General features: G+C 41.9%; 1 protein-coding gene across 5 annotated transcripts in view; it reads right to left on the bottom strand.

Moving 5' to 3' along the window:
• The window catches only part of ZPBP (zona pellucida binding protein), a 79,988-nt gene that overhangs the window by 9,309 nt on the left and 57,902 nt on the right, over nt 1-12,777 (bottom strand). For all 5 annotated transcript variants that reach the window (XM_053261369.1, XM_053261371.1, XM_053261374.1 and 2 more), the window contains 2 exons: nt 5,453-5,529; nt 912-1,089 (listed from right to left, as the gene is read on the bottom strand). In XM_053261369.1, the coding sequence (XP_053117344.1) occupies nt 912-1,089; nt 5,453-5,529 (255 nt within the window). The remainder of the gene's footprint in view (nt 1-911; nt 1,090-5,452; nt 5,530-12,777) is intronic.

The raw sequence follows: 12,777 nt of genomic DNA, 5'->3' as shown, positions 1-12,777 counted from the left end.
CCCCAGAAGGAACAGGTACGCAGTCTGGGAGTGGTTTTGGACCCAAACCTTTCCCTGGTGTCCCAGGTTGAGGCGGTGGGCAGCTTCAGCTGATAAAACAGCTGCATCTGTTTCTTGAGATGAATGACCTCAGAACAGTAGTACATATGCTGGTAACCTCCAGACCTGACTACTGCAATGCCCTCTATGTGGTGGGCTGTCTTTGTATGTAGTCCAGAAACTGCAGTTGGTACAGAATGTGGCAGCCAGGCTAGTCTCTGAGTCATTTTGGAGACCATATTACTCCTATATTAAAATAACTATACTGGCCACCAAAAGGGTAGAATACAAGGTGATGGATAAAACCTATAAAGCCCTAAACTTAAGCCCAGGGTACTTTAGAGAACGTCTTCTTCACTATGAGCCCCATCACCCACTGATAGAATCTGGAGAGATTCTTCTGCAGTTGATACCAGCAGGGACAGGTCTTCTCTTTGCTGCCCCAAGACTCTGGAATGCATTCCCTGCTGAAATAAGCACCTTCCCATCTCTGACAACTTTTTAAAAGACTTTAAAGATACATTTATTCACCCATGCTAGACTAAAACATTAGACATGTGGTTTTAGATCATTTTAAGGTTCTAATGTGTTTTATTTTGCTGTAAACTGCCCAGAGATGGAAGTTTAGGGCAATGTACAAATATAATTAATTAATATTATTCACCCATTACTTTTTCAAAAATATCTAAGCTAAGAATTTCCAGCTTTCAGCAAAATCTGTATAGTAAGTACACAACCCACATTACTGAATAGGATCACAGTAAAATGTTGTGCAATTGCTGAGTCAATTTAAGTATGAAAGCAAAGGGACCTGGAACTTTTGGAAAAATCAAGGCATACCGTCTGGGAGATAATTTATACTTTCTACCTACCACAACAGTTAGGACAATCTGGATGTAAGAGAGCATTCATTCCATAGCCTGGATAACAGCGATTAACCCACACCATTTGAAGAGTGCCTTCAATGTAGTAGATCTCAGGCAGCGGCGATGTCCGTTTCCCAAGAACTTCAACTTGTTGATTGAAAAATTTCTCTATTAGGTCTTTTGCCTGAAGGAAACAGAAATTGTTTTCTTGGGGGAAAACATTAAAAGCAATTCTTTTCTTATCTACTAGATAACTGTACAGAATACATCAATACCATTAACTCTGCACAGATACTTGGGAAGTACCATATTTAGAGCAATGAGGCTCCTGTAGCTTGAGATAAGAGTAAACTAATTTGTTAAAAGGCACAAATACATTTGTTTCCGTTTTCCTCTGCAACACAAAGGGGACAGAGTTAATCAGCTTGTTCACTGCAACTGTAACATCATTTTTTATTATCTGAATCTTTTTCTTCTTGTTTCTATGTATTAAGTTTAATAAATGGAAAAGAGAATACATATGAAGTTACAGGACTAATTGAAAGAATGGGATGAACTATTTCTGTTTTAATATTAGAAATCACTAAGCTTGTTTCAGACATGAATGCCAAATCATGGTGTATTGTCTTACATTAATAAGATTTAGGCTTTCATGCTTCCTCTTCTTTTCATGCATTGATTTCTGCTTGCACTTCATCTTTTGCACTAAACCACAGTTTGCCATTATATCTGAACCAGGCAACTGTAGTTTGCATAAAATCATAGTTAGCTCACAGACCATTTGATCACAGTTTACGATTCAGCTTTGCAGACGAATTAGAGGCTATGCAAATCAGTTTGTCTGGTTTAGATGCAATGGCAAACCATGGTTTGGTGCCAAAGGAGAAGTTGGGGAGTGTGCAAGAAATATGCAGGCTTGTTCATGTCACATCAAACCATAGTCTGCTATTACATCTGAACTAGGCCTGTACTAAAAGTAGTCATGCTGCATTCTTCAAAGAGAGTTTCAAGGTGCTTTAAATGTTGCTTTTAATGTTCCAGTATCTCAAAAGAACACTGGCTGACATCCTGACTAGCGAAGCACCAGTGCAACAGGAGAAGCACTGGTGCCTTTTACTAACCAAGCTATACTGCTGCCTCAACAATCTCCCCATTCCCTAGAATGCTCTATGCCATCCAAAAATATGTCCCTGAAGGTTGAGCAGCCCTCAAAAGCATATTTTCAGGTGACACCAAGGACATCTGGGGGAAGGGGACGTCACTGAAATTCTCCCCCATGCACACTAGCACCAGTGTAGAGTTAGTCTGGAACTCTTCAGAAGCACTGGTACTACACTGGTGCTTTGTTAGTCAGGATGTTAGTCACTGTTTTTAAAGTGTTTGGTTCTGTCACAACCACTGTTCTCTCTAAGGTGCACACGTGTGTGTGCTCACAACCCTCCAGGCCCCCACACAGCAGTTTCTGGCAGGTGCACAGTCTCTGCCAGGCCTGCCACCACCGCCCAACATTTACAGCTTTCAGGCTGCAGACAGTAGAGCTCATGCAGTCATTTGAGAGGAGGAGAGGGGGAAGGAGCTCACTGCTGCCCCCCATCCCACTGCACTGCACAGCGGGTGTTCAGAGGTAAAGGGGGGGGCAAAGCCTACTGTGTCTGGTGGGGGGGGGAGGGAGGCAGGTGGTGGCAGCCCAGCCAGGGAGGGGGGAAATGGGGCAATGCTTCCCGACCAGGGAGCGGGGGAAACAGGGTGCTGGCAGAATGTTGAGGTGGAGGCCTGGGGACGGGGGAGATAAAAATATTTGTGCATTAATTATTTCCGTGCGTGTGTGTGCATGAGTGTGTGTGTGAGAGAGCATTATGTGCACACACTGCCTTGATACTGGCACTCAGAATAAAACTCTTTCCACTCACTGATGATAAAAATTAGAGGGAACACTGGTCACAACAAAAGGCTATTTTCAAATACTAAAAGTAGCCCCTTGCATTGCACCATCCTTCCAAAAAGTCACCATTCTAGTTAGGCAACCTATCCTCAGAAGTGACAGTGGAACTTTTATCAGGTCCACCATGGGGGGGGGAGGAGGATTTTATATAGCATTTTATATATCAAGAGAGGAATATACTGTATCAGGAGATGCATTTTATATATCAGGAGATGCATTCACGTTTCTCCAACATTATATCTAGTTGCTTAGATGTCATTAAAGATATATGGACCTCTATGGAACATTTCTTGCATTTGTTAAGAATGAGGAGGGTCAGGAAGACAAACACATTCCAAAATGTGAGGAGTTGGAAGAAATGCAAAAAAGTGTACAAGAAATCCAAAAGGTGAAAAGAAATTGGAATTGCACCGTTCAGTTAGTATCACAAGCCAACATGTAAACCAAGCGACAATTTGCAACTGCATATCTCAGAGACACATTTTGGTCTGGGCAGCTAATAAAATCTGAAGGCACAAACAAAAAGAAAACACTCATTCTGATCACATAAACTCAATATAGAGAAGAATATGATTGAATCCATACGATATAAAATTTAGTTTAGCCTTAGCAATAAAACCAATACTGATGCCTCCATTATTGTATGACATTAAGTTCATATTAAGGAACAAATGGAAACATGTAGAAAATCTAGCCACTGACACAGTTAAAATATAAACATCAGTGATGGTTGGAATTTATCTGTACTTGGACCTAATTCAGAGAGTCTCATGAACAAGTGTGGCTGATCATCTATTATGAGTGTTCTTCTACACATTCCTAACAAGTTGATTGTCAAAGTCAACTGTTGAATATTCACATATAATGCAAATACTATGATGCCCACTCCCGCAATGCTCAGTTTGGGTGTTCTTATGTGTGTGTGCAGACCACATCCACAAGGCTGATCTATACATGGAAGCCTGCTTCCAGATCAGGGCTTAGAGGTACAATCCAGAAACCACCAAGTTCAAAAGACCCTCTCTGTGAAATGCAAATTCCTAAATGAAAGAGGATGACTTTGACCTTTCCATTACCTAGAATGACTGCTACTGGTCCACAGTTCTAAATCACAGTCGTGTAGTATAAAATAACTATATTTATGAAAAACCTAAGGCATTGTCATGAATAGTTTTGCAGAATACATTGTTCAGTGTGCAGCAGTAGAAACATACATACAGTTTCCTAGTCTATATCTTCTATGCTCATGTTGCTAAATATTTTTTCCAAATGCTTGCATAGGAAATTTAATTGTCTTCTGAAGAGTTATCAAGTTAAATAGAGGGACTAAATTCAACCACTGAAGCATGAAATACTGAGATTTTAATCTACTTTGAAGTGCATAGTTTAATTCTATTTTAATGAAGTTGCTACCAGCAGCTCCACAATATGAAAACTGAAGCTCTGGCATTTAGGTAAAGAATTCAAAGAGCTGCTAAGTGCCAATATATCACTGTGAGAGACAATAAACAGGGAACTTCAAGAAAAAAGGTGCAACTTCCTTTTCTTTTGCACAGGGATAATAGTAAATAAAAAAGGCATTCTATGAAAAAGTAACAGGAAATAAGCCCAAGATTTTAAAAATGTAAACAGAACAGGGTTGGATAATAATGACAACGCCATGCTATTTCAGGTTCAAGTAGATGTATTTCACTCATGGATGAATCCAGCAACTCAGATGGTCCTGGATGCATCTAGGAGAGGAGCACACTCATCAAAAGTCTTCAGCTAAGAAATGAGAAAGAAGTGAGGGCCAGGGAAGAGGATATATAAACTAGGCTGCCCAAGCCTCTTCCTCCCTACCCTTAACCTCCCACTTGTCCCTCACCTATTCTTTTGGCTTCCTGTCTTCAGTGTATACAACATTGTTATTCTGCCCCTGTAGGCAGAGGGGATGGATCATAGGTTTATTGTTAATGAATTACAATAACATTTCCACACAATCCCTTTCCTTTCTTTAACACAGAATTTGCTCTTTTCACTGCCACTGCACACCAAGTTGATGTTTTCAGTGGAGTGATCCACCATTACTCCAAGATCTTTCTAATTCATCAATGTGTGTTTGGTTAGGATTTTGTGCCCCAATGTGTAGTACTGTACAGTTACTCACACAGAACCTCATTTGCCATTTTGTTGCCCATTTACCCAGTTCGAAATCATTTGGGAACTCTATGCAGTTCATTTGTTACCTCACTGCTCATCCCTAATTCCAGCTAATTTATAAATATTTTAAATAGCATGAGTTCCAATACAGATCCTCTGGAAATCTTGCGGCTTACTTCCCTTCATCTTGAGAACTGTCCATTTACTCCTATCCTGCTTCTCGTTCTTTAATCAGTTATTAAGGCACAAGAGGACATGTCCTTGTAGTCAACTTAGCTCATGATTAGCAAGACAAACCAGTCCTGATTTAAACCATAAATATTTCCTATTTTTCCCTCAGACCCCTGCCATCTCTATTTATGGAGCAAGAATTTTCATGCCATTCCATTGACTTTTCAAATAATGAGCTAGAAAGAGTAAGCAACTTCTCTTGAAACTTTATTTCCTTTCCTTTCTACTGTACCTTTCGTAATCTTCTTGCTATGTCGCATGCTCCTTTCTCACAAGGACCTTTGGTTTTTTCTGTATCTAGAGAAGAAACTGTAACAAAATGTTCTGTTTTATCATAGAAACATACAATGCACAACATTCTTGTTTTTCAGAGAACACTAACATTATCCAACTAAGAAAATTCTTTATATTCACATTTCTGAGTAACTCTTAAGGCATTCTGCAAACATTTTATCATGCACACATATCTAAAAAAATAACATTGCTTCAGCTTAAACCTCACACATACATAACCAGTACAATTTTATTTTATTTTATTTTAAATATTTATATCCCATCCCCCCAGCACACTGTGGCTCAGGGCAGCTTACAATAAAGCGTAAAAAGGAAGGTTTTTATGTTCTTTTTAATGCTAATCAAGGAAAGAGACTGACAAAGGCCTTCTGGGAGGGCATTCCAAAGACTAGGGACCACTATGAAAAAGTCCCTGGTCCCTGCCGACTGGATTTGTGCCAATGGCGGTTTGGAGGGAGGGAGAAGACGAGAAGTCATTGACAGGATTCAAACTATTCTATTGATTCAGGGAGTCGGAGACATCTCTGATCTCTGCTGTAGCAGCAAGACAACCCTTGTGTGGGTCTAGATAACCTTCATTCACTGAAGAGAATAAACATCCAAAACATCCACAATAAATCCAACATTCCTTTCTCCTTCAGTTGTGGAGGTTATCCAGGAGTGGAAGGTAAATCAGCGATATGGCTATCCTGGATAGAGTTCCTAGCTGCAAAACATTCTACAGAAAACTACTTACTGGAACACTCACCTTGCTATGGCAGTGTCAGTAAAGGCAAATACATGCATTTTATAGTACTGAACTGAAGAACTTTGGTCGCTTACCTTTACTGGGGTTCTTCTGGCGGTCATCTGTCCATTCATACAAATGGGCTTCAGCTGGAGAGTGAAAGCCGAGTTGGGAGTTTGCAAGCTACCTTTTTCTCACTCCTGATTGCTGATCCCATTCTAGCAGCGCCCATGAGGTCATCTGACAATCCTTTACCTCCTATGTTAAGGAGTCTGCCACCCATGAGACATGCTCTCTGGAGGGGAGGACGGGAAGGTGTGTGAATGGACAGATGTCCAACAGAAGAACCCCAGTTACAAGTAAGCAATTGGAGTTCTTCTGGGTGGTCTCTGTCCATCACACAAATGGGTGTATCGCAAGCTTATATCATTTGAGGTTGGGAAGCTGAGACACCCATAAGGCAACATCAAGTGAAGGAAATCAGATGTTAGGAGAAAATGGACTGCAAAACTGCATGACCAAAAGCAGCATCACTCATAGCCCAAACATCCAAAGCATAATGCTTAATGAAGGAGGAGGGGAAAGCCCATGTGGAAGCCCTGCAGATGGAGTCCAGGGGTAAACCTCTGCTGAAGGCCGTAGATGTAGCTAGGGCACAGGTCGAATGAACCTTAACCAATGAGGGTGTTTGGAGTTCCACCAGCAGGTAAGCCAATTAAATACTGTGGACAATCCGATTAGAGATTGATTGAGAGGAGGCTTGGTGACCTTTATTCTGTTCACCATAGGTGATGAAAAGAGAAGGTGAGGATCTAAACGATAAAGTCCTGTCCATGTAAAAGGCCAAGGTCCTGAAAACATCAAGTGTATGCCAGCACCTCTCATAGACAGTAGAAGGATTGGGGGAAAAGACTGGAAGGCTGATCAACTGTGACCTATGAAAAGATGAGACGATCTTCAGGAGGAAAGAGATGTCTGGATGGAGCATGACTTTGTCAGCATGGACATTCAGGTAAGGTGGGACAGATCAAAGAGCTCGAAACTCGCTCACTCTCTGGGCAGAGGTAATTGTCAAAAGGAAAACTGTTTTGAAGGTAAGTAAGCACACATTGGCCAGGGGTTCAAATGGTTTCTTCATCAAGATGGTCAGGACTAGCAGAAGGTCCCAAGATGGTGAGACCGCAGGGAGGTCTGGGTACAGTCGGGCTAGGCCCTTTAAGAAGTGCTTCACCTCTGAGTGTTTGAGCAGAGAGGTACGACTGGGACTAGACCAATGGGCCAAAATGGTCACCAGATGGACTCTGATGGAAGCCATGCCCAAACCCAACTTCTTGAGGTCCAGCAAATAGGCTAGGATGTGTGTCTGTCTCTCTTGCTTGAATGTTGCTTTTGCGTTTTCACTGCTTGGCAGTAGATGGCACTGGCTTTTAGTCTGTTTTCCAAGTTCCTTTGTAAAGCCATTTCCTCCTTAGGGTGTTCAGTGGGATCGATTGCCACAAAATGAAGTAATTGTCATACCTATCCACTACCCAAGTTGCATATTTAGTGCCTCCACACCAATCAGGATGTGCTTTTCTTTCCCTAAGGGTGGACAGGGACTAGCCCAGCCCCTAAGCAATCAGAATAGAATAGTTTACGTATTCTGACCAATAGCCAGCAAAAAAGGCCAGCCCAGTCATCTTATTTCCCAGGGTCCTTCTAGGCAGGCTGAGCAGACTCTTTGGAGTCTGCTCAGACCTTCCTGAAGCACACCCCCAGTCTGCTGGACTCCTTGAACCTCACCTGCATTCAGGTGACTTATTTTTCCTTGCTATCATGACAGCAAGAGTATGACGAAGATTTGAAAATGCTGGTCCCATTGTTTATTGCTGTATACATCTTAATAATAACCTATCCAAATGTATCATGTTTAAGACTGGACTGTGTATGGGCAAAAGTGTGGGTTGTAGTATTTGGAATGCTGCCATTGGGCTTATCTGTGCTCAGCACAGATAAGAGGCTGGCTGTGTGTGTGTGAGGGAAACGACAAGTAAAATAACACCACAAAATATAGCGGAAAGAAGTAGGAAGAAACAGAAAAATACAACAAATGGGAAGAAAGTAATCAGAGAAAATACTCACTAATAAGATCCAAATCTATCATAGACAGGTAGTGAAGCAGAGGAAGGCAGCTGAAGGTGTAGCAACTGCATCGGTCAATGAAAGACTGAGGGAATGAGGTGAGTTGTCAGATAGGTGGATCTGGTTTCCCATTCTTCTTTCCTAATAAGGTAAAGTTCTAGACCAGGGCCAAAGCCAACCATGTACCCAGAGAAATCACCAGTCCCAAGGGAGCTGGGTTAGAAGGCTCCATAGGTGGAGCAGTCAGAGGGACCATGCTGGGTCTCAGAGCCACAAGGCGCACTCCACTGATAAGGCCCAAGGCTCGGAATGGGTGTGTTCGGCCAAGGAAAGCAGTCCCAGAGGGCATTCAGGAGTATCCATACTATTGGGGATGAGAAGCACATTTTCACACAAAATGGCCCTTAGCCGTACAATCCAGGAGGAAAGGGCCTCTGTAAATAGGCCGCTACAATTCCTAAGCACCAAGAAAGACTGGGTCACAGCCTCTTATTTCTATACAATCTATTCACCAAAGCTGCGCTGGGCGTTTACAAGAGCTCGCTTGAATGCTTTACCCTCGGCGATGCTAGTAGGGAAATTTGAGAGAAACCCCTATGAGGAGAGACCATGCCTTTGCGGAGCTGCTCCCGAAACATTGATGCATTCACTGTTACATTGTCCACTTTATACTGATGAAAGAGATTTATTTTTATCTCAGTATCTGAAAGATCTCCAAAGCCACTCAGTGGAGACAATTCTTATATGCTTATTAGAAGACAGGGACCCAACAATATCCCTGGCGGTTGCTAAATTTTGTTATAGATTGACCAAACTAAGAGAAGCTAGAGCACAGCAATCGGTTACTGTCAAAGATTCCTGATTTTATATATTTGATGACATTTTAGACTTTGTTTCCATTATTGTTTTCTCTTTTTACTGTGTATATTCTGTGTATATTGATGTTTGATCTAAGATCGTAAATAAACAATAACAATAACCTATTGTGATGGGCCTGCTTAGTAAATTGTTGACAATGAGAGCAAGACTGTATAACATGAGCCTCTCCCAGGCACAGCTGGTGGCCGTCAGAGGGAGGGAATTTGGCCCCACACCATGAACAACATTTAAACAAAGTATTAGTGGCCATAAACCAGATTAAAAATGCTCTTCAAAACTTTCCCTAGCAGGGAAGGGCAAGAAACCCCGGGGAGGGGGGTTTCAGGGAAAATCACACACAAAAGGTGAAAGCCAGAGGACAAGAAGAGGAGGGAGAGAAGGAATAAAACACAAATAAAAATTCTGAAGAGAGAGATAACGTTTTTTTAAAAATAAAGAATATGAGAAAAGGAAAACAAGAGGTAGCCGACTAGCCCAATATGTTATTCTCTTGGTGGATGATTAAAAAAAACTGAGGAGGTAAGGGACTGTCAGGTGACCTCATGGGTGCTGTTAGGGAGGGTTCACCAATAAGGAGTGAGAAAAAAGTAGCTTGCAAACTCCCGACTAGGCCTTCACTCTCCAGCTGAAGCCCATTTGTTTGGCGGACAGAGACCATCCAGAAGAAGAAGCAGGCGCCAAAGTAGCCACCCCACCGAGGCCCTAAGGATACATGTTAGTTCTGAAGGTTATGTCATCAACCCCATTAAACAGGCAATGAAGCCAGATGGGAAGCCCCACAAAACTTGTATGCAACTTGTATGCACACTTTTAGCCGCCTAATTGCGCAGCGGGAAAATGGCTTGACTACCAAGCCAGAGGTTGCAGGTTTGAATCCCTGCTGGTATGTTTCCCAGATTATGGGAAACACCTATATCGGGAAGCAGCGATATAGTAAAGTGCTGAAAGGCATCATCTCATGGGAGGCGGCAATGGTAAATCCCTCCTGTATTCTACCAAAGACAAACACAGGGCTCTGTGGTCGCCAGGAGTTGACACCAACTCAACGGCACACTTTATGAATGCTTTTCTCTAGCCAGCCAAAAAGCCGCTGAAACTTTTTCCCATAATGAAAGGAAATGAGCACCCTCAAATTTATGAAACTTCCACATCCACTGAACATACACCCTCAAGATCCTGCACATATACTGTATCATAAATCTTCCTTGGGGTGCTTAGGCCAAAAAGAAAGTTACATCTTCTAAATTCCCATGACCAATTGGGTCAAAACCCCAGAGGAGGTACAAGAATACAGCAAGCCCTTGTAGCTAAGAAACAAATTTTTGCAACAATTTGAGACATGAGTGTTTTTATATCGACTCAACATAAAACTCATCTGGGTGGCCTGGGAAATTTAGAAGTACTATGGTTATTTTGGTATCTTGCTGCTGTTACCAATTTTTCTGTTAATGTTGATATTTTGATGATTGTATCACTGCTTTGTTATTCTGGTCTATGAACATAATAAAGTATAAGTAAGTAATGTGACATCTTGATGGAATAATGTGCTGATGCTGGATGCTCCACAACATGATTGTAAGTGAAGAAGGCACACCATTCCTTTCTGACAAATAAGAAAGAAAGGCCTGAAATTATGGGCACTTAAAAATAAAACCTTCCAAGTTAGAACCTTAAGGGATGGGTGGCATGATAGGAGTAAAAAGCTCCTTATAAGAACACTGAGAACCTTGTGCAAATTCCATAGGGGATACCAGTGAACAGTCAGAAGGTTCAGCAAAGAAATCCCCCCAAGGAAATGCTTTAAGAGCATGACCAGAGATTACTCTCTCTATTTTTTTTTCCTCTGGAAGAGCAGCCAGGCCACTGCTTGGAGTTACAAAGTCTTTGGACGAACACCTTGTTCTAAACTTGTTTAAAGACAGGCCAAGATTGCTTTAATGTTAATAAAAAAGAATGTTTAATCTGAACCAATTTTTGGATACTTCCTAAGTAGACTCATAGATGTGCTCTTATTATAAGCAAGGGACTCTAGGATGTGCCTGTCAATTTCTAAGCAGTAGTGTGGAGCCAGGCTGGGTCCAAACATAGCAGGAGTCCCTGCAATAGCTCAGGGAGAACTGGGAGGATCCATGAGACACCTAGACCACTAGCACCAAAAACCACACTATTCTTGGCCAATAAGAGGCGACGAGAATTACATATAGTCTCTTCACCCTAACTTTTCAAATCATAATAGAGATTAATGTTACCAAGTAAGAAAGCAAGAAGGAAAACTTGAGATAATTGTGCTTTGTGTCTCTACAGTTTCCAATTACAACACAAAATAAAACTTGTAAATAATCTGTGGACATTGTTGTTGACTATCTGAAGACATCATCTGCAGGACAGAGAAGAATAACTGGGGCTCAGACTCCTCTTCCAAGTTCTGACAGTTCAACCAGTCCGCTTTGGTGTTATGAATTTCACTCACAAGAACAGCTGCTAAAGCTGTAGGGCACATACTGCCAAGCAAAGGAAAGGCCATGCTTCCTGAAGTAGCAACCTGGATCTCATCCTACCTTGCCTGTTCACATGTGCTTTGTGAGTACTGTGATACTGTCTGATGGGACCAGCAGAAGTCCCCCAATGCCGTAGTGTGAAAACTGGCAAACCAACTGAACGTTAACCAACTTGTTGCAGTGAATGAACTAAGAAGACACTTGTCTTGAGTTACCAGACTCTTGCAGGAGCCTCCTCAGGCCAACAGGTTTGTGTCCATTGTTACCTCTGATGTCTCCAAGAGGGATTCCCACACATGAGAGAGACAGCCAGCATGGTGTAGTGGTTAGAGTGCTGGACTAGGACCAGGGAGACCCGAGTTCAAATCCCCATTCAGCCATGAAACTAGCTGGGTGACTCTGGGCCAGTCACTTCTCTCTCAGCCTAACCTACTTCACAGGGTTGTTGTGAAAGAGAAACTCAAGTATGTAGTACATCACTCTGGGCTCCTTGGAGGAAGAGCGGGATATAAATGTAAAAAACAACAAAAACAACATGGCTAATTTGGAATAATCGACCACCTGAAGTTTGCAGTCACATCCTGCATCCATGGTACACAAAGATGACAATCAATTGCAATCACATCCTGATGAGACAGAATAAGCCAGTACAGACCAGGAATAAAATCTGGCCCACAGGCCAGAGTTTATGCAGTCACATGACCCTGGGGTGACACCAATTATATAAATTCTACTCTGGCAAATTTTGCAGGTGGTGAGATGGAAATTTGAATAATCTCTCCCCTATCCATGGATCATGGAACCAGACAATTCTTTTAAAAGTTTACTTTAAAAAAAACCACAAAAAACTAGTTACTAAGGCACTTCACTACTGTGAAAGGTTTCTTGAAAAGATTAAGTTGTCAAGTAAATATGACTTTCATGAGGATGCAAATAAGTCACTAGGAAGACCATCAGCTTTGGGGGAGGGGGAGCCAGGGGGAACCCTCAGAGCAGAAGAAAGTTGGAATGGAAGCACCTTGTATCAATAGTGATTGG

This window comes from Hemicordylus capensis, chromosome 6 (assembly GCF_027244095.1).
Source record: "Hemicordylus capensis ecotype Gifberg chromosome 6, rHemCap1.1.pri, whole genome shotgun sequence".
In the NCBI taxonomy this organism is placed as follows: Eukaryota; Metazoa; Chordata; class Lepidosauria; order Squamata; family Cordylidae; genus Hemicordylus; species Hemicordylus capensis.
This window is presented reverse-complemented; position numbering and strand designations above follow the sequence as displayed.